The sequence below is a fragment of the Barbus barbus genome, assembly GCF_936440315.1.
Source record: "Barbus barbus genome assembly, chromosome: 27".
Taxonomy (NCBI): domain Eukaryota; kingdom Metazoa; phylum Chordata; class Actinopteri; order Cypriniformes; family Cyprinidae; genus Barbus; species Barbus barbus.
In genome coordinates, this window is record NC_136755.1 from 17,543,608 (window position 1) to 17,560,694 (window position 17,087).

Sequence of the window (17,087 nt, forward strand, 5' to 3'; positions counted from 1 at the left end):
GAGGGCAGATGACAGCTGGCTGGAATTAGTTGAGACTCCTGTAACAGGTGGAGTGGAAATGTATGACATTTTTTACAAGGAACATAAATTGAATAAAAATCCCAGTGCCTGATCTGATTTAAAAAACTCTTAATGGAGAATTTCCCCCAAAAATGAAAATTCTGTCACGATATGCCCTCATGTTGTTCCGAACATTTGATTTTCCTGTTTGGAACACAAAAGATGGTGTTCCGAAGAACTGTCGGTGGGGTCCAAAACAACACTGTACCCTATTCAATTTCTTTGTATAGACATAAAAAGAGATTTTTTTTTCAAATGGCTTCTTTTGTGTCGGCTGAAGAAAGCAAGTCGCATGTTTGGAACAACATGATCTCAAGCCAACCTGAACAGATTCAGAACCACTTTTATTAACAATAGCAAATATATGCATTCATACCTATCTCCAACTCATTATCCTCCATCAGGATATCTGCGTTTGCCACTTCTGATGGAGGCTGGCAGACTCGTAACTGGTAGGCTGCAAAAGAAGAGAACGAAAGATGTGGTTACAAGATCTGAGGAGTTATGTAACAAAGTATATATAAAACATTAACATGAACATTTATACATTATTAAATCAATGTATTCATTTGTACAAAATTTCCTTAAAGTTTTCTTTGCCCCACCCAATGTCCCATCTCAAAATAGTGAAAATGAATTTCATGTGATTGTGAGAGATTTCCCCAAGCAGATTTTCAAACAGGTTCAAGCAGGTCATGTAGATTCAACAGAAAGATGCTTGGTTTGAAAGACTTCTTTTTGAACTGTGCTTCATGCATCACTATGCTGAAATTTCACCCAAATTGTTCTAATGCCACTGCACGTTTGCACATGTGTGTGGCCAAACTTATTTTCATGTTAAACACTTTATCACATCAAGACAATGAGCCAATCACAGCGACATGAAAGCACTGGCTCCTCAAATGACTTTTTACCCCTTATATTGACAGCATTTTTTAGGAAGGAAAGGTAGTTGCTGCACCCCTGGCATCGCTTTTGCGCAGACAAATATTGATGTAAATAATATTAAATGTCATATTTCGTAATGCTTCTCATTTTATTTTGGTACAGCCCATTATTTTCCAATGAAATCTTTCGACTCTGAAAAAAAACGCACTGGCGCAGTGTGACGTTCGGCACAGTTGTGTTGGCATCTAGTCAGTACTAATGACAGAGGAACCTGCCGGGGCAAATAACGACGTGATTAAGTAGGGTGACACTGAGGCGCATGGAAGGGTGACTATCACTGCGCTACGGCCCGCTTTGCGACGTTAGCACAGAGCCTTATCAATCGCTTACATCTGACAGTGGATACACGTGCTAGCAAGCGAGCGTGTCACAGTCGTTTAAAACGGCAAGAACAAAACGACCCGCATAATGAGCGAATCACTTAAGAAGAGAAGGAATTAACCGAACATTTATCCGGCTATGGATTGCATGAGTAATGCATTTGTTGTGCGAGTATAACAGTGCTGCGGCCCTTTCCTGTGCAATCTGTAGATAGCCGGAGTGTTGATGATAATTATCGAGTAGCTTTGCACAACATAATTGGCGAGTTAATTATTCTGGTGTTAATGAAAACTGCGAATGCAACAGGACCTCGAAGCAGTCGAGCTGATTCGAAGTTTGACATGAAACCGTAATTGTAGCGACTTCACACTGATTAAGATGGATATCAGAAACCTTTGAGCTCTTCGCTTTGAGGACATCATGAATGATGAGATGGAAGACTTTGGCTTTGTCTTCTCTTGCCAAGTTGAGGTTTCAGAAGGCTGAGTTGGAAACACACTAATTAACCATTGAAGTCCACTTAGCATGTGGCTCCTTCTCAGTTTGCTTCCTGACGGGTTCCCTGTTGTGTTTTGGGGTAAGTGGCCAAAATGGAACGGCAACAAAAGGGGCAGCCCGGAGAGATGAGGGTGGACGCTCTGATCAGCAGCCATGTGGCTGAAGACACTATACTTCCCTACAAGAGGCTTTTCAAGTGGGTGTGAAAAAGGAGGGAAAAAAACCAACAGAGGGTTGTGATTTAAAACCCCACACACACTGAATTTATTCAATTACAAACCTTCTTTGTTGTTGTCTGGAGTTTTTCTTTGATGAATCACGGACCAGGGAGGCAGAAATGGATAGTTTGTGAGTGAGTATGCTTACTTCTGAGAGCCATTAGAATGAGACTTCGGAATTAAGTCGTTAAAATGGGCTACTTGGCACTTCTCTAACTCAGAGATGCCTCTTTGATGTCCTTGGTGTCTGGACGGAATATTGAGTAAAGCCCCGCTAATAAACCTGAGTGAATTTGGAGGGCATGATCTTTGCATTTGAGAGCCCATTCTGAGCTCATAATCATATTCCATAGATTCCTGTCTAAGCTGCTTTGGCTAGATTGGCTTTAAAACACTAGAGGATGCGATATCAGAGAGCAGATTGGCAGATCCGACAGAGCCATAATATGATTAGATAACATACTAAATACTAGATGAATATTTCAGTTTAATGGATGGTAATTTTTACTAATTCATATCAAAGCAGTTGGTGGAAATAAAGTTGTCTTTCAGGCTTGGTGTCCCATTTACTCAGAATCAAATGGAATCAAAGCTAAACTCATTATGATGAAACGGGGTATTCCCAGGGCAAATCTGAGTAAATATAGACTATCCTTTCTCTTTGTTATGTATGCACATCACAGACTAAAATATCTGCAGATGGAAAATTAGCCATCTGAAATTCAATCCACGAAAGACGGGTGAAGAAATTCAACTCATTGAGTGATAAAACAATATGGTCTGGAGCATAAAAACTCACAACAAGAGTTTTCTACTTCACATCTGACAACACACGGCATTAAACATGCATAAGAATAATTCTCCAAATTTCTACAATCACTTACTCACCCTCTTGTCTTTCTTAACCTGAAAATGTATTTAGTGGAAAAAAAAGGTTGAGTTGCTGCTCTTTGCCATACAATGAAAGTGAATGGTGACCAGTGATTATCAACTTAAATTTTAGACTATTCCTCACATAAAGCTGGTTTCAGGACAGGATGGAAGAGAGCAGTGTGAATATTCTTCAAAAACCTTTACTTTTGTGTTACAAAGCAAAAAGAAAGTTATACATTTTTAACATGAGCATGAGTAAATTAAATCCTTTTCATTTTTAGGACTATCCATTTAATAAAGGATTTAGAGAAACTAAATGGAAAATATACAAACTAGACTATTCAGCGACCATTAAAGATAACTCTGAGACTGTTGGCGTGACTCACAGTCTGAAATGGTCATTTTCTTCCAATGTATCTTAGGATCATTAAGCCCCGAGTGACCGCTGACATGGGCCAAGGATCAATATGAAAGCATGCAATAAACTATAAATACTAGTCAGCAGCCTGACTCAAGTCAATATGATCAGTGCATATGTAAGCCACTTTAAATGCCTGGTGGGGACTGAAATGACACAGTGATGAAAGATATTTATTGAATCAAACCAATTTTTACCAAATTTAATTCCTGTTTGCAGATCACCTCAAGTTCTTGAAAGGCATCTTACACTATTTAGCACCAAGGTTAAAATTAAACAAGCCTAAGGAATAATTTATACAGAAGTGCAAGTATATTTAGGTGGCTTACATACACATGAGGGATGAGGCTACAAAGTGTGAATGTATAACGCCCTCAATTAAAATTCCTTTGAACGGATAAAAGTGTAAATCATTCAGTCTCTCACAGACACAAATGATATAGAGTTTAAACAGTTGGGTCAACTGTTTAATTGCAATTTGTTTTGTTAAAGCAGTCAGTGTGAGGCTCTGATTAGATAAACTGGTAAAACATGTCTATGAATGCAACCTGAAGTGGCATCTCACCATGGTAACTAAGCACAAAGAAACCACTTCCACTGAAGTCGCTGTGGAACTTGATGAGGATCTGATTGGACGTGCTGTAGACAGACTCCAGGGCTGTGTTACCACTGAATTGACCGATCTGGGGCGAACTCTGGTCAGGACCATCCCTGCAAAAAACAGAAATGAAGCAAGATTTACAATTCATCCCCAGCTACATCCAGAATGACTGATCTCATGACTCAGGCCTAAGTCAACTTATGCAATAGGTTTGGAAACAAAGGGTTTCTAAAAAAGTTGTTTCAGTGCAAAAACCACCTACAATCTACAATAAATGGAGCATGAGTGTTAAAATTAAGTCATTGTCACTGTTTTCAGTACAAGCACACCTCTTTTCTAGGAAAATTAAGATCATTATACATTCCACCTTGTTTACAAAATTGTTCACCTGACGCAGTTATTGTGGGTGGTAAAGAGAATTTGTTAAAAGTTTTTCTGTTGATCATAGCAGCATGCAGTTATTCATTAAATGATGAACAAAAGATGGAAAAAAGCTTTATAAGTGGGCATAACATCAAATATACTTTCTGCATTTAAATCAGGGTCTTAAAAAACCCATACAGCAAGTGCAAATTCTTCTTTTTTTGTGGTTTGAAACACCCAGTAAAGAATCTGAAGTTACACAGAGTAAATAAATTAAACATTTTAAGACTCATCTCCACTGCACTTTATCACTTAAAATTGCTTTATGAACCTTAAGTCACTGAAACATGACTTTAACCTAGTGGCCCAGCAAAAATAATGACTCTGCAATTACACAGAGTAAATAAACTACGTGCTTCATAGTTTAAGACTGATTTCTGCTGCAGTACATCGCTGAACGCTGCTTTTATGAGCCATACTGTCTGAAATGGGACTTTAAGCGGAGATAGCAATATTTCCCCTATTATTGACTGCAAGAAAAAGCGAGAAGCGCATCTCCAAAACAGGCAGTCATTTTTCTGTGTCTTTAAGTTTATTAAGCAATCTTCCTGCCATATCTGCTGCTGTCTTTGCATTAGGCCAGCCCAGCAGAAATGTATAAAGTCTTTGTTCTTTACATGAACGATAGAGCTGGACTAATGAACCAGAAGACATGGTTTTATCTAGGTCACCTATGATGCATGAGATGGTCACTAGTAGCAGCACTATGAGTAACCGTCGGAGCACCCAGAGAGAGAAATACAGAAGCTTGTTTGCAAGTTTGTTCACGAATTTCAGTAGAGCACGTTGTCAAGCAGGTTTTGGGACAGACTCTAGCACTGCAACATGCAACATAAATGCAATCTCAATTGCAGATTGTACAGAGCAAAAAAGTAAGAAAAATGCAATAATAATGTAACCTCTATCCGTGGTAAAAATGCATTATTTAACACAACGGTGAGTGTAGGCTATGCAGAATCCATTAATAAATAAAATTACCCTCTGGAATTTCTTAAACAAGAGGGACCTCTGATATGAAAAGTGAACAGCTGACATTAATTACTGGATTTATCCTGGGTTACTTTCAATGCATTATTCCATCTCCCCCACAACTGGGTGTCACACTGATGTCAAAGACAATTAGTCAAAAATCTCTGCTCTTCCGAACAACCATTTGGCCTTAACTGACTCTGTAAGGACACAAACTCTGGCTAAAGCCTGCTGCTATCTGTGACTCAGTCTCTCAAAATCATACATCTAATAAGATATATGACAATAATTTCAAAAGTTGCATACTGTGTTACAAAAATCTTTTTAAAAAATCTTAAAATTCGGGAGCCTGGAAGTTGTACTTTGCAACTTTTACCTCAAAGAACTTTAAGTATAAAATCTGTATTGTTGTTTAATTATTCCTCATATTAAGCCTGCATAATCTCAAGAGATATTTCTTCTTTTTTGAAGACACACTCCCTTTGGAATCTAAAACACCAAAGCAAATGGGCTTAATTTCCATGAGGAGGCCAAAACCAGTAGCTACAGAAAGCAAATAAAATGAAGTATACGCAATTAGCAAAAAGTCTATGGACAAAAAGTCATTTATGCCCATAAACCAAGCATATGCAAACTTTTGAACATGATAATTAAGGTAAATTTAAGGTGAAGTTTACATTTTCTTGTATAATATAATAATAAGAAATAAAAAAACAACAACAAAAACAACAACAAAAAAACACTAGGCTATACTAAACTATACTACTAAAACACTAGAACTAAAATTATTTTTTAATCTACATTAAAATATTAAATCTACATCTAAAAATAGATCTAAATATTTAGCTAATGTGCAGATTGGTGGCACCTCTAGTATCATCCATGACCAGACAAAGTCAAACAAAACAAGTGTGAAGTTTCCATTTTAGTAACAAGACACCACATTAGGGAACCCAGAAGTGAATTTAATCCTGAAAATTGTCTCCTGACTTGAGGAACTGTGCAAAGACAATTTATATAACTACCTTTCAAATGGAGAGATACTGTGATGCCTAACCAAGCAAATGAGGTGGCAGCTAGTCCTAAAAGTGTTTTGGGTAGATTTAAAGCATGATTTCCTTCCTCAGACACGAGCAAGTGTGCTTTGAGGCTTTTCAGAGGACCGCAGGTTGTTTTGCACACAAGAATGAGTGTCTTACATTGAAGGACGTTTGGAGTGTGGTCACAAATGGCTCATTCATTTGTATGTGCAGTCCCATCTCTCTTACTTCTTCAGTGCTTTTATTATATATCATACACTGACGAATATTAACTGATTCCTAATAAGGACATCATGACATATTTAAAAGATTTCCTATGAGAGTTTACCACACAGTGATGTAGTCGTAGATGGGTTCAGTGCTGAGGACGGTGAAGTTGATGTAGATGCCGTTTCCAGGGGGCACCCGGACACTCCACACACAGTCCTGGAAGTTGGGGTATTCAGCTGGGTGACCCGGGGAGAAGATGGTGCCGTTCATGGAGGTGATGTTTCCACCACACAGAGCTTTTGGGGAGAGAAAAGTCATGTTAACAACTTACAGCACATTTTTTGTACAGATAGAACATCTGAATAAAATTTCTGCACTTTTGTGTCATTTAAAAAATATATGTTAATGTAAACAAGAGATTACACACAACCCCAAAATAGTGGCCTAGGAAAAGCTATTTTATAGAACATATGGCTGGTCCTATATCACTGTGGGTGACATGTTTAGATTACATGACCTGCTAAATATCTACACACTTTATATAGGTAATCCCCAGAATAAATTAATATCAGGTGAAAAATACTTCGAAAACGGCACTTTATAAAGGGATCAGTAAAAGAAACATTATTTTTATTACACGATTCTGCATCCACACTACGATTTTGTAATATATTGAATATTCATGAAATATTTGCATCGGTTTTTCTGTCAATATAAAATAAAGTAACACCATGAATATTGTAATGATTTTAATGTACATTTCATTTGGTTAAGACGTTTTCTTTGTAATTCTTCCTTACTTTGATATTACTGATGTGAAAATCAGTAGCAAAAATGACTTTAGTGTTTTTCAATTCATTTCCATGATCAATTAAATCATTTCCATGATCCGCTGAATCATATTGCCCATTTGAATGAATCAAATAAAATCTCTGATTCATGTCATCAATCAAAAATATAAATGGAAGTCTTTGTTTGACAAAATGTTTCTGTAAAATATATCTAGGCAAATATTGCTGTTAGTTATACTGGTCCATATAAACATCATTTAAAACATGTCTAGATTGTTAACTAGGTTTTTATTCTGTTTTATAAACGTTTGGAATCTACTTGCAACGATAGATTTATTTCGAATTTAAAAATTCTTTGTCAAATTTTGACGACATTTCAGAAAAAATCTACCAGTTCCAATATCAGCCAACAGATGTAGGTAGATAGTCCAAGGTTGCTTCATATTGACTAACAGAAGCTGGCAAAACAAGAACAAAATGACCTAGTGCATCTTTAAAGGTTTTATCTCCTAATGTTAATCTCATAGCCGTGATCGCTCTGCTATGACATCACCTCACTGTGCTCTGGGAAATAATGTGGATCAGTGAGCCATTGAGAATTTGTTCTCACCATAGAGATGCGTGGCGCTCTTTAACATCACGCATTATCTAGTAATATTTTTGAGATAAGGCAATAAATCTCACTCGTGAGCTTGTGTATAATCTCATCAGCTGTAAGCAACTGATGACACTTTCATAATAACTTCCAGTGAGCTGTTTTCATGCATGAAACACTGAGGTCATTAAATTTCAACAGTGAATAAAGGTGGTGTATAAAGAATTTATATTGAGGGGAAGAGTAAAAATCCACCTTCACAGCGTGGTATAGGGTTGTTCCAGGTCCTGCTGATTCCATGGAGGCATGTTAAAGATGTCTCGCCGATGAGCGAGTAACCGGGTAAACACTCGAAAGACACCGTCATGCCCACGCTAAAGTCACTGCCTATTACGATACCGTTCCTGAAAGGTCGGGGGTCAGGACAGCTCTGCAATTGATAGGCTGAGGAAAAACAAACAATTGAGGAGGATGAATGCAAATACCTCAATAATAAGACACCTAATGTATCTTGGGAAATGTTAGAAGTCTTACCTTGGTATGTAATATGAAATCCAGGTTTATTCTGGGAATAGTCGCTGTGAAAGAAGAAGCTGGTTTCATGGGTGGTGCTGAAGAGCGACTCAGGAACCTGCGGCCCACTGAACCTGTCAATCACTGTACCAGTCTCACTAGGCCCGCTTCGGATCTCCAGGTAGTCGTGGATTGCTTCGGTGGAGAAGTTCAGGAACTGCATGTGGATTCCTTAAACAACACGTTGACCACAGTAAGTGACACTGACTAAAGGCCTTGAGTCACAAAATTCTGTAGTTCATTCCTACACAGTTTAATGACAAGCACGTACCGAAGCCAATGGGAAGGATGACCGTCCAGGTGCAGTCCAAACCACTTGGGTAGTTGCCAGGAAAACCAGGGCTCAGAATTACTCCACTAACCTCCGTCATGGATCCACCACACTGAGCTGTGAATATACAGATAAAGATTTACTTATTAGACAGCCAAAAGTGTTGCACTTTATGCACTCCTACTCTACTGCATCACTGAATGAATAAAGCACAAAAAAGTCACGAGTCAGAACCCTGAATATTTTATGTAACACTGATGTACCTTAAAATAGTTTAATGTGAACATTTGGCAACATTCTCAATACAAGTTCAGTTTGTTAAAGTTAATTAGATTAATGCATTAAATATTGTGAGCTGAATTTTTTTTTTGTTATTTAATAAATTAGAATGTAATAATCTAAGATTATTTTTATTTATAAATATTCTAATGATCACATTAATTTCTGTTGGCTAATAATATATAGTAGTATTAACTTCAAATTAATGAATTTATTATAATTAAAATGATTTTAAAATTGTGCATAATTCCACTGCCAGAATTATACTGCTTTTATGACACTTTTTTTCATCTTAATTTCATTAATTTGCTCATAATGTGTTTTGCGAATGCAAAACTTTCACATAATTCCAAATATTTTGCACATATTTTATCGACAATTTATGGAGAATGTTTTTGTGAATGAGTCATGATACAGAATATAGATACAAGAAATAGAAATGCAACTAAGGTCAAGTGAATCACTAATAATTGTGACAAGATCAACGTGAAGAACAAGTAGTCATATAGCCCTAGCAGTGATGCATTCTAACTGTCCGTAAGTATATATATGAAAGTGCTGAGAGCTCATGTAAACCAGAAAAACAAAAATCCTTGTTCAAGTGATCTCACTTGGCCAATAAAGCTTTCTTGACTCTGAGAAGATGGACCTCAGACTGCTAAATGACTGTATCAGATCAAAACCAGTGTAAAAGCTGCAGTTGGCAAGAGAAATCCCAGTAACATATTACAACAAGTCCCTTCAGCCCTTTATGTTTCACTTACTTTTAGATTAAACTGTTGGTTAAGAGGCGGCAAAATAGAGGAGCAGAAAAGCACTTAAACAGAAATAAACATACTGGAATAAAAGAAATTCTGATCTGCAGTCTATTTGTTTGGCACAAAACAAAGGCTATTGTATCTTTTAGAGGCATGAGGAGCATGATAAAAAGCACCAACACTACTGGGGTTTAAAGTCGTGATTCCAACAGTTTTATGTAGATCACAGCTAATAGTCATGGATGGGAGGTCTAGTTTTGGCACAGCAGAGGCTGGACAATGTTGCTACATACATCAGATACATCAGTAGTAGAAACTTCCTTCCAATTACTTTTGAAAAGGAGGCAAAGGGAATTAGGCAGGTCAAGGGACAGCCAACTCAAACACGAGCCAAAGCAATATAAAAGATAAACAAGGTGCCCTTGATCAGTGATGAACTGATCTGAGGAAAAAGACACAAACTTGGTATTGTAGGAAAGCCTGCTGGCCACACAGGATATGCTATAAACAGGATAGGCTGATGCAGTGAAAGGGAGAGAGTTGTCTGGCACATAATCTTGGCAATCAAAGAGAATCTCCATCTTGCGTTTACACAAGGAGCAGATAGAGAAGAGTGCATCCCCCACAAACACATACAAATCATTGACCAAAGTGATCATTTCTGCTCTTGAGTTACAGACAGGCAAAATATCAACTGTACTAAGGGATACTCTGGCCACTTTGTTTAGCCAAGACTTAAATTTTCATTACAGCTGTAAATGTGCATGATAATGCAACTAATGGCATCAGTTATGGGCGGGGTCATCTTGTTTTTTCAAATATGTGTTTGTGAACCATGACTTTGAGTGTAACTTTCATAAAATTACAGCAAGAATCGAAAAATTCACATATTACCAAGTGTGTTGAAAAACAAATGTATCTAAATGCTTTACTGGTCATGTTTGTGTTAAAAAAGCTTGATATTTATTTGGAAAAAGGTTTTGGCAGTGAAAAAGAAGCAGTACTCCTGTAAACTCAAGCTTTGCCCTCTGAGTTGAGCAGAAAGCACCGGAAAGGAGCGTTAAAAAAGTCAAAGTTGTGGGAGTGCTTGCATTCAGAATGGTAAATTATTGGGCTGGGTATTTCAGCATTTTCAGCTTGGCTGAGGCAAAAACAGTTGAAAAATGAAGGCAAACACTGAAACATAAAGGCTCTAGTTGGCTTTCACTTTAAAAATGTCCCCATAAATAAACACCAGATAATCCATCACAATATTCTATAGTGTGATCGAAAACTCTGCCGCGCTCTGCATTTTAGGAACGGAATTAAATAAAACCTGCTGGGACAGGAGAAGAATTTAGGACGAGATGATGAATCAAACTTCAGCCTAAACTCACATAACCCATCGTAGAGCCTCTTATTCAATTGCTGATGAAAGGGAATCTGAAACTGAGAAACACAATCTTCCACAATTCATTTCATAAGACCTTACCGAGGCAAAGCGGTACCGGATAATTCCACCTCCTCACTGGTCCAGGCATACATGTGATATGAGCATTTCCCTAGACGACAACAAAACAGATCATTATTTTCAAATCACAAATACTGTGCTTCCAGGAATATATGACAAAACTGTTTGCGAAGAAGTGATCAATGCACAAAATAAGTCAGATGCACTGTATGTTTCATACAACACATTGGCCTCACCTGTAAAGAATATCCTTGCTCACACTGGAACATGACAACATCTCCCACCATGTATCGATCCCCTACTTTAATCCCATAGGTTGGAGTCTGAGGCTCTGGACATGTATCTAGGCCAATAGCTGTAAACACACAGAGTTCAAAACTGCTGCAATCATATATATATATATATATATATATATATATATATATATATATATATATATATATATATATATATATATATATATATATATAAATATAAATCTCCACAGAATAATGCTGACAGCTACCGTGTGCAAAAGGTTTCAGGTTGCTGAACTCCAAAAAAGAATGTATTTGTATTTCAGCAAGCCTGTGAGGATTTGGTGTGCTGGTATCTGAAAACATGTGGTTAGAAGGACTGTTTTCTGGCTAATTATTTATGGATGTAAATGTGGACATCTGGCTCTGTTTTGTGTGGAACAGGTGTCTCTCTCTGGCTCAGTATCTGCAGCCACAGATTATTTTTCCAGATTCTGATATGAAAATATGTCTATTGGTTGAGACCACCTCTTTTTTCATTGCCATTCTCCCCTTATCTACCTAGTATCTATCTATCCATCTATCCGTCTCTGTGTCTGTCTATCTATATCTATCCATGTCTGTCCATCCACGATTCTGTCTTACTATTGTGTCTATCTATTGTGCCTGTCTATCTGCCATTTGTCCAACTATCCCTTCATTTGTTTATCTGTCCATCCATATGTCTATTTGTCCGTTCGTCCATCCATCCATCCATCCATCCGTCCGTCCGTTCGTCCATCCATCCATCCATCCATCCATCCATCCATCCGTGAGTCTGTCTTTCTACTGTGCCTGTCTATCTGCCATTTGTCCATCTATACTTCCATTTTTCCATCCATCTATCCAACCATCCTTTTGTGAGTCTGTCTTTGTATTGTGTCTATCTACTGTGCCTGTCTATCTGCCATTTGTCCATCTATCAATCTATTTTTCCATCCATCCGTCCATGTGTTCATTTGTCCATCCATCCATCTATCTATCCATTCATCCATCCAATACAAATTACGTGCACATAAAATTGAAAAGCTAAAGACTTTCCCAAGAGGTCAAGGTCTAGGGTGGGGTTGTACATGCAGGCTTTATTTAACACAGTGTCCTGTTGGACTCGGTCATTTGAAAGGAATCAATAGAGTAATGTTGTTACACTCTGCTGTTGTGTCGTACCTGTGTATTCTAGATGGAAGCCTGCTGCTGACACACTGATGTCTGACACAAAGTTCAGGTAGAGGTTGTTAGATGTACTATTCAGGAGCTGAGGAATGGTGGTTCCTGATAAAGAAGAAACTGTGTTATGCATGCAATGAACTGCAGAAGATTATGAAAAGCTGCAATTCTTTACGTTTGCAGTCAAAATCACATTAGCTGGGGTTGAAATAAGAAACAGATAAAGTGGATTACCAAGCAAAGATGTTTCGAGCATACCAAAATGTGTCCTAAGACCACATCAGACTTTTATTAATGGGAACATCTTAAATGTCCATGCTGTGATGAAAAGTTTTGGTACACCTGTTACCATTTGTCTTGTGGCACTGCACCCTCGCTGTTTTAAATACTTCCTGCTGTACAGTTCAACTCTGAGGTCAACTTCTGAGCTGCTGGAACCATCTCAGTTACTGTTCCCGCAGCGCAGCCATAAAAACCTTGACTGTCTCTGAAAGCAAGATAAAGTCACAGTTCCCAACAGGACACTATAAAGCAGTGTTTCCCATCTTCCAGGAATAGCCCAGAATCACCGTTTCAAAAAACTGTTCACTGTCTCTTGATGACAAGAAGACCATTGAGCCATCAGAGCTCAGCAATGACAAGCTGTTAGCATCAGTACACTTTATCTGGCCGCTCTATTTACAAACAAATAAAGTGCTGAGTGGTGAGGTGCAGTGCCCATTAGATGTGCTGCCAGACATTCCAATTAATTAGCTAGCCAAAAACAGCAGGATGTGTCTCCTCCAAGTTTCCTGGCTCCAAAAATGAAAAACAAATGACTTTCTTCAAGGTGTGACTCAATTAATGATATCAAGTTCTAGCGAGGAATCTCTGATGTTTTCATTTGAATTCATTTCTTGTAAAGACTAAGAGCAAAGATAATTTTGTTTGGATAGAGGCATTCCATTACTCCTAATGTAATATTCCTTTAATGTTAATTAAGACCTGAATAACACAAGCTTATTATGTGGTTTTCTGAAATACTTGATTTTAATTGGTCAATAAAGGCAATCAGCAGAGATATTTTTGAATAATGACGTTCACCAGAGGAACGCTGTGTAACCAACCTCATTCCTTTTGATTACAAAAATAACCTCTATCCACAGCAACACTAGTCCAGACTTTAGTCTATTCCTGTTCCATATTTTAAACCCCAAACTCATGAGTTTAGGAATTATTAAATATAATGTTAAATAAAAATAAAATAAAATAATTCTACAATTTGTTTATCTGCATGTCATGTGACCATAAACTGATTATTAAACTTTAGAAATATTAAATTAAAATCTCATGTTGTAACAGCTGGAAAAAAAATCCCTGCTATATAACATAGAAAATATATGTTCAGTCAAGAGATATCAAACCCAAAACAGGAAAAAGTATGTATTTCTTGGTAGTTGAACTCTCACCTGAATAGCTGCCCAGTCTGGGTGCATTGTTGTCTGCACCATCATAGAAATCCAGAGAATCCCAGTTATGTTCCGTGGCAAAACTAACAACTTGGATCTGATTTATAAACAAAATAAATGAGTAAGAAGTGGTAGAACAAAATAACACACCAACAGGAACAGTAAATCTGAATAAAATCTTACAGGTAATCGTATAGGTTGACAAAGACCACCGTTAAAAAATTTCAAGGTCAGTAAATAATTTTTATTTTTTAATCACGGTTTGCACACAAAAATATTAAGCAGCACAGCTGTTTTCAATTTAATAACAGTAAATGTAACAGTAAATAATAATAAAGGTTTCCTGAGCATGTAAACAACATATTAGAATGATTTCTGAAGCATCATGTGACACTGAAGACTGGAGAAATGACTGCTGAAAATTCAGATTTGCCATCACAGAAATAAAATAAATAAATAAATAGATAAATTAAAATAGACAGTTATTCTAAATTGTAATAATATTTCAAATTCTGAACAGAAGTATGGCTTTGATATAATTGTGAAGGTCATTTAAATATATATATATTGAAGAATATTAATAGCAAAACAATCCACACTAAGAATATTATTTTAATGCAGCATTAAAAATAGAAACTGGGCGACTGTCAACAGAAGTCAAGGCACACTGCAACAGATACTTCTAGTGCAGACCGTTTCCCTGATTACAATGTACAATGAGAGTGATTTTTGTGTTTTTTTGTATTTGGATGAGTCCAGTGTAAACACAGTGTGAGAATTCAATAAACACTCTTAATGCTCCATCAAAAAAAATTACTACAATCAGAAAAAACAGGCGAGGTGAAGAAACAGACTGGCACTGAAGTTTGTAGAAATGTACTCCCCATCATTTCTAAAATTAAACATTGCCTTATGCATAATTAATTAGACATAAAGAATTCCCTTTATTGTAGTGTTTCCATCACTGACGCTTCTTGTCTGAAACATTTAATTTGAGGAATTTCAAACAAGTTCCTCCACTCACTTGGATTCCAGCTCCCTCAGGAACAGACACCTTCCACACACAGTTGAGGTTGTTATCGTAGGGTTCCGGGTAACCCGGGGACAAAATGGTCCCCTTACGCATTGTCAGTATCCCTCCGCAAGGCACTGCGAAGACGAACCAAAAGACAGGAAAGTGTGTTACAATGAGCATTATCTTTCAATTAAATGGAAGGAATTCATCAGCCTAGGTACAAAAGAGAAGCAACTTCTGATGAATAATCAAAGCTAACTTTGCTGTGTGATTACTCACGACTAGGCCTTGATGCCTTCCCGCCTTTAAAAATATACTTGTTTTTTTTAAAACTGATACTGAGTAGGTGTTGCTATGCTCCTCTAATCAGCTTCCAACTAGGTTTTCATTTAGGTAAACTAAAAATAATAATTATAATGAGAAGAAAATGCCATTGTATTAGAGCACAATGAAAAATAGCAATGGAAAAGATATATTATGAAAAAGATATACAAGATATATGATATGATTCTTGAAAACTCTGTCACCATTTACTCACCCTTAAGTTGTTCCAAACCTCTTTGAGTTTCTTCTGTTTAAAACAAAATATGAAGAAGGTGACCAAACAGTTGACGGTAGCCTTGTGTTTTTTTCCCATACTAAGTCAATGGCTACCATCAACTGTTTGGTTACAAACATTCTTCAACAGAAGAAATAAACTCATTTGAGTTTCCTGAGGGTAGGAAAATGACGACAGAATTTGGATTTTAGGAGAACCTTTAAAAAGCACACCAAAGCATAGATAAGTTAGGAAATAATGTGAATTAGCAATTTTCTCCTGTTTGCTGAAGTGCTGCCAACTATTGTCTATAGCAGCACTAGAAGCCACAGACTGGATCTGTCAATAACAAAGCGCAGGGTGCTATCTGACTCTGGCAGGGCAGAACTGTCTTTGTTATCCTATGCTTAGGTAAGATGCTATCTGTCAAGGACAAGGGGATAATCTAGAGGTCAAAGCCAATCACTTTGTTTAAACAGCTACGAGGGGGTAGGGACATCCTGATTGATGTACCACATTGACAAAAAACAAAAACAAAAACAGAAAGGGAGCGGGACAGAGAGCAAGAAGAAACAGGGAGGCTAGAGATGGAGCAGGGCTCAATATATCTGTCAGTTTCTTAAATTATTAACCAAATTCACTTCCCTGCAATTTTGGGGTCATTCATTTTTAACCAGTGATATATAGAATGCACCATGCGCTCAGGTAATCATGTGAAATATCACAGATCACTGACCTTTCAGGCAGAATACACAGAGATGAGCAGAGAAATAAAACAAATTGTGACACGATAAAGCAGATGCCTGACATAAGATTGGTTGAACATAACATAGGTGTGACTCCTGGGAAAAAAAATGACTATGACTGTGTCTTGGCAACTGTTTGAATGGCAGGTGGCAACTAATACAAACTGGAGTAATTGCTACAGAAAATTCAGCTCTCCCATCACAGGAAATTACATTTGAAAAATAATAAAATATTACATTATAAAACAGTTATTTTAAGTTGTAAGATTACTGTTTTACTGTATTTTTGCGCAAATATATCAAACATATGCAGGTGAGCATAAGAGACTTCTTTCAAAAACATTAAAATAACTTACCTACTGAAACCATTTAAATAGTAGTGTATACTAACAACATCATAGTTTGCTAAGATAAACACACCGAAAACCCTTAAGTTCTATTGACTGAAAGACCCTTTAATGGATACTCTATTCAGTGCCTGATTGTGTCAAAAATCACATTACATAAAGTTATATTATATATATTCCATACAGCTAGCCTGCTATTTCAACAGGCCACTAACTGATTAGCCTGACTGCTTAACACACAGTAACCTAGTCGAT

At 37.1% G+C, this 17,087-nt stretch overlaps 1 protein-coding gene across 1 annotated transcript in view; it reads right to left on the reverse strand.

The window, feature by feature from the left end:
* LOC306846787 (CUB and sushi domain-containing protein 3-like) overlaps positions 1–17,087 on the reverse strand; it is a gene marked incomplete at its 5' end in the record, with an annotated part of 460,366 nt that overhangs the window by 67,963 nt on the left and 375,316 nt on the right. Inside the window, 11 exons of the mRNA XM_079380399.1 lie at positions 437–517; positions 3,902–4,047; positions 6,698–6,875; positions 8,221–8,409; positions 8,500–8,709; positions 8,810–8,926; positions 11,318–11,387; positions 11,533–11,651; positions 12,739–12,843; positions 14,187–14,283; positions 15,211–15,335. Coding sequence (XP_079236525.1) covers positions 437–517; positions 3,902–4,047; positions 6,698–6,875; positions 8,221–8,409; positions 8,500–8,709; positions 8,810–8,926; positions 11,318–11,387; positions 11,533–11,651; positions 12,739–12,843; positions 14,187–14,283; positions 15,211–15,335 — 1,437 coding nt within the window. The remainder of the gene's footprint in view (positions 1–436; positions 518–3,901; positions 4,048–6,697; positions 6,876–8,220; positions 8,410–8,499; positions 8,710–8,809; positions 8,927–11,317; positions 11,388–11,532; positions 11,652–12,738; positions 12,844–14,186; positions 14,284–15,210; positions 15,336–17,087) is intronic.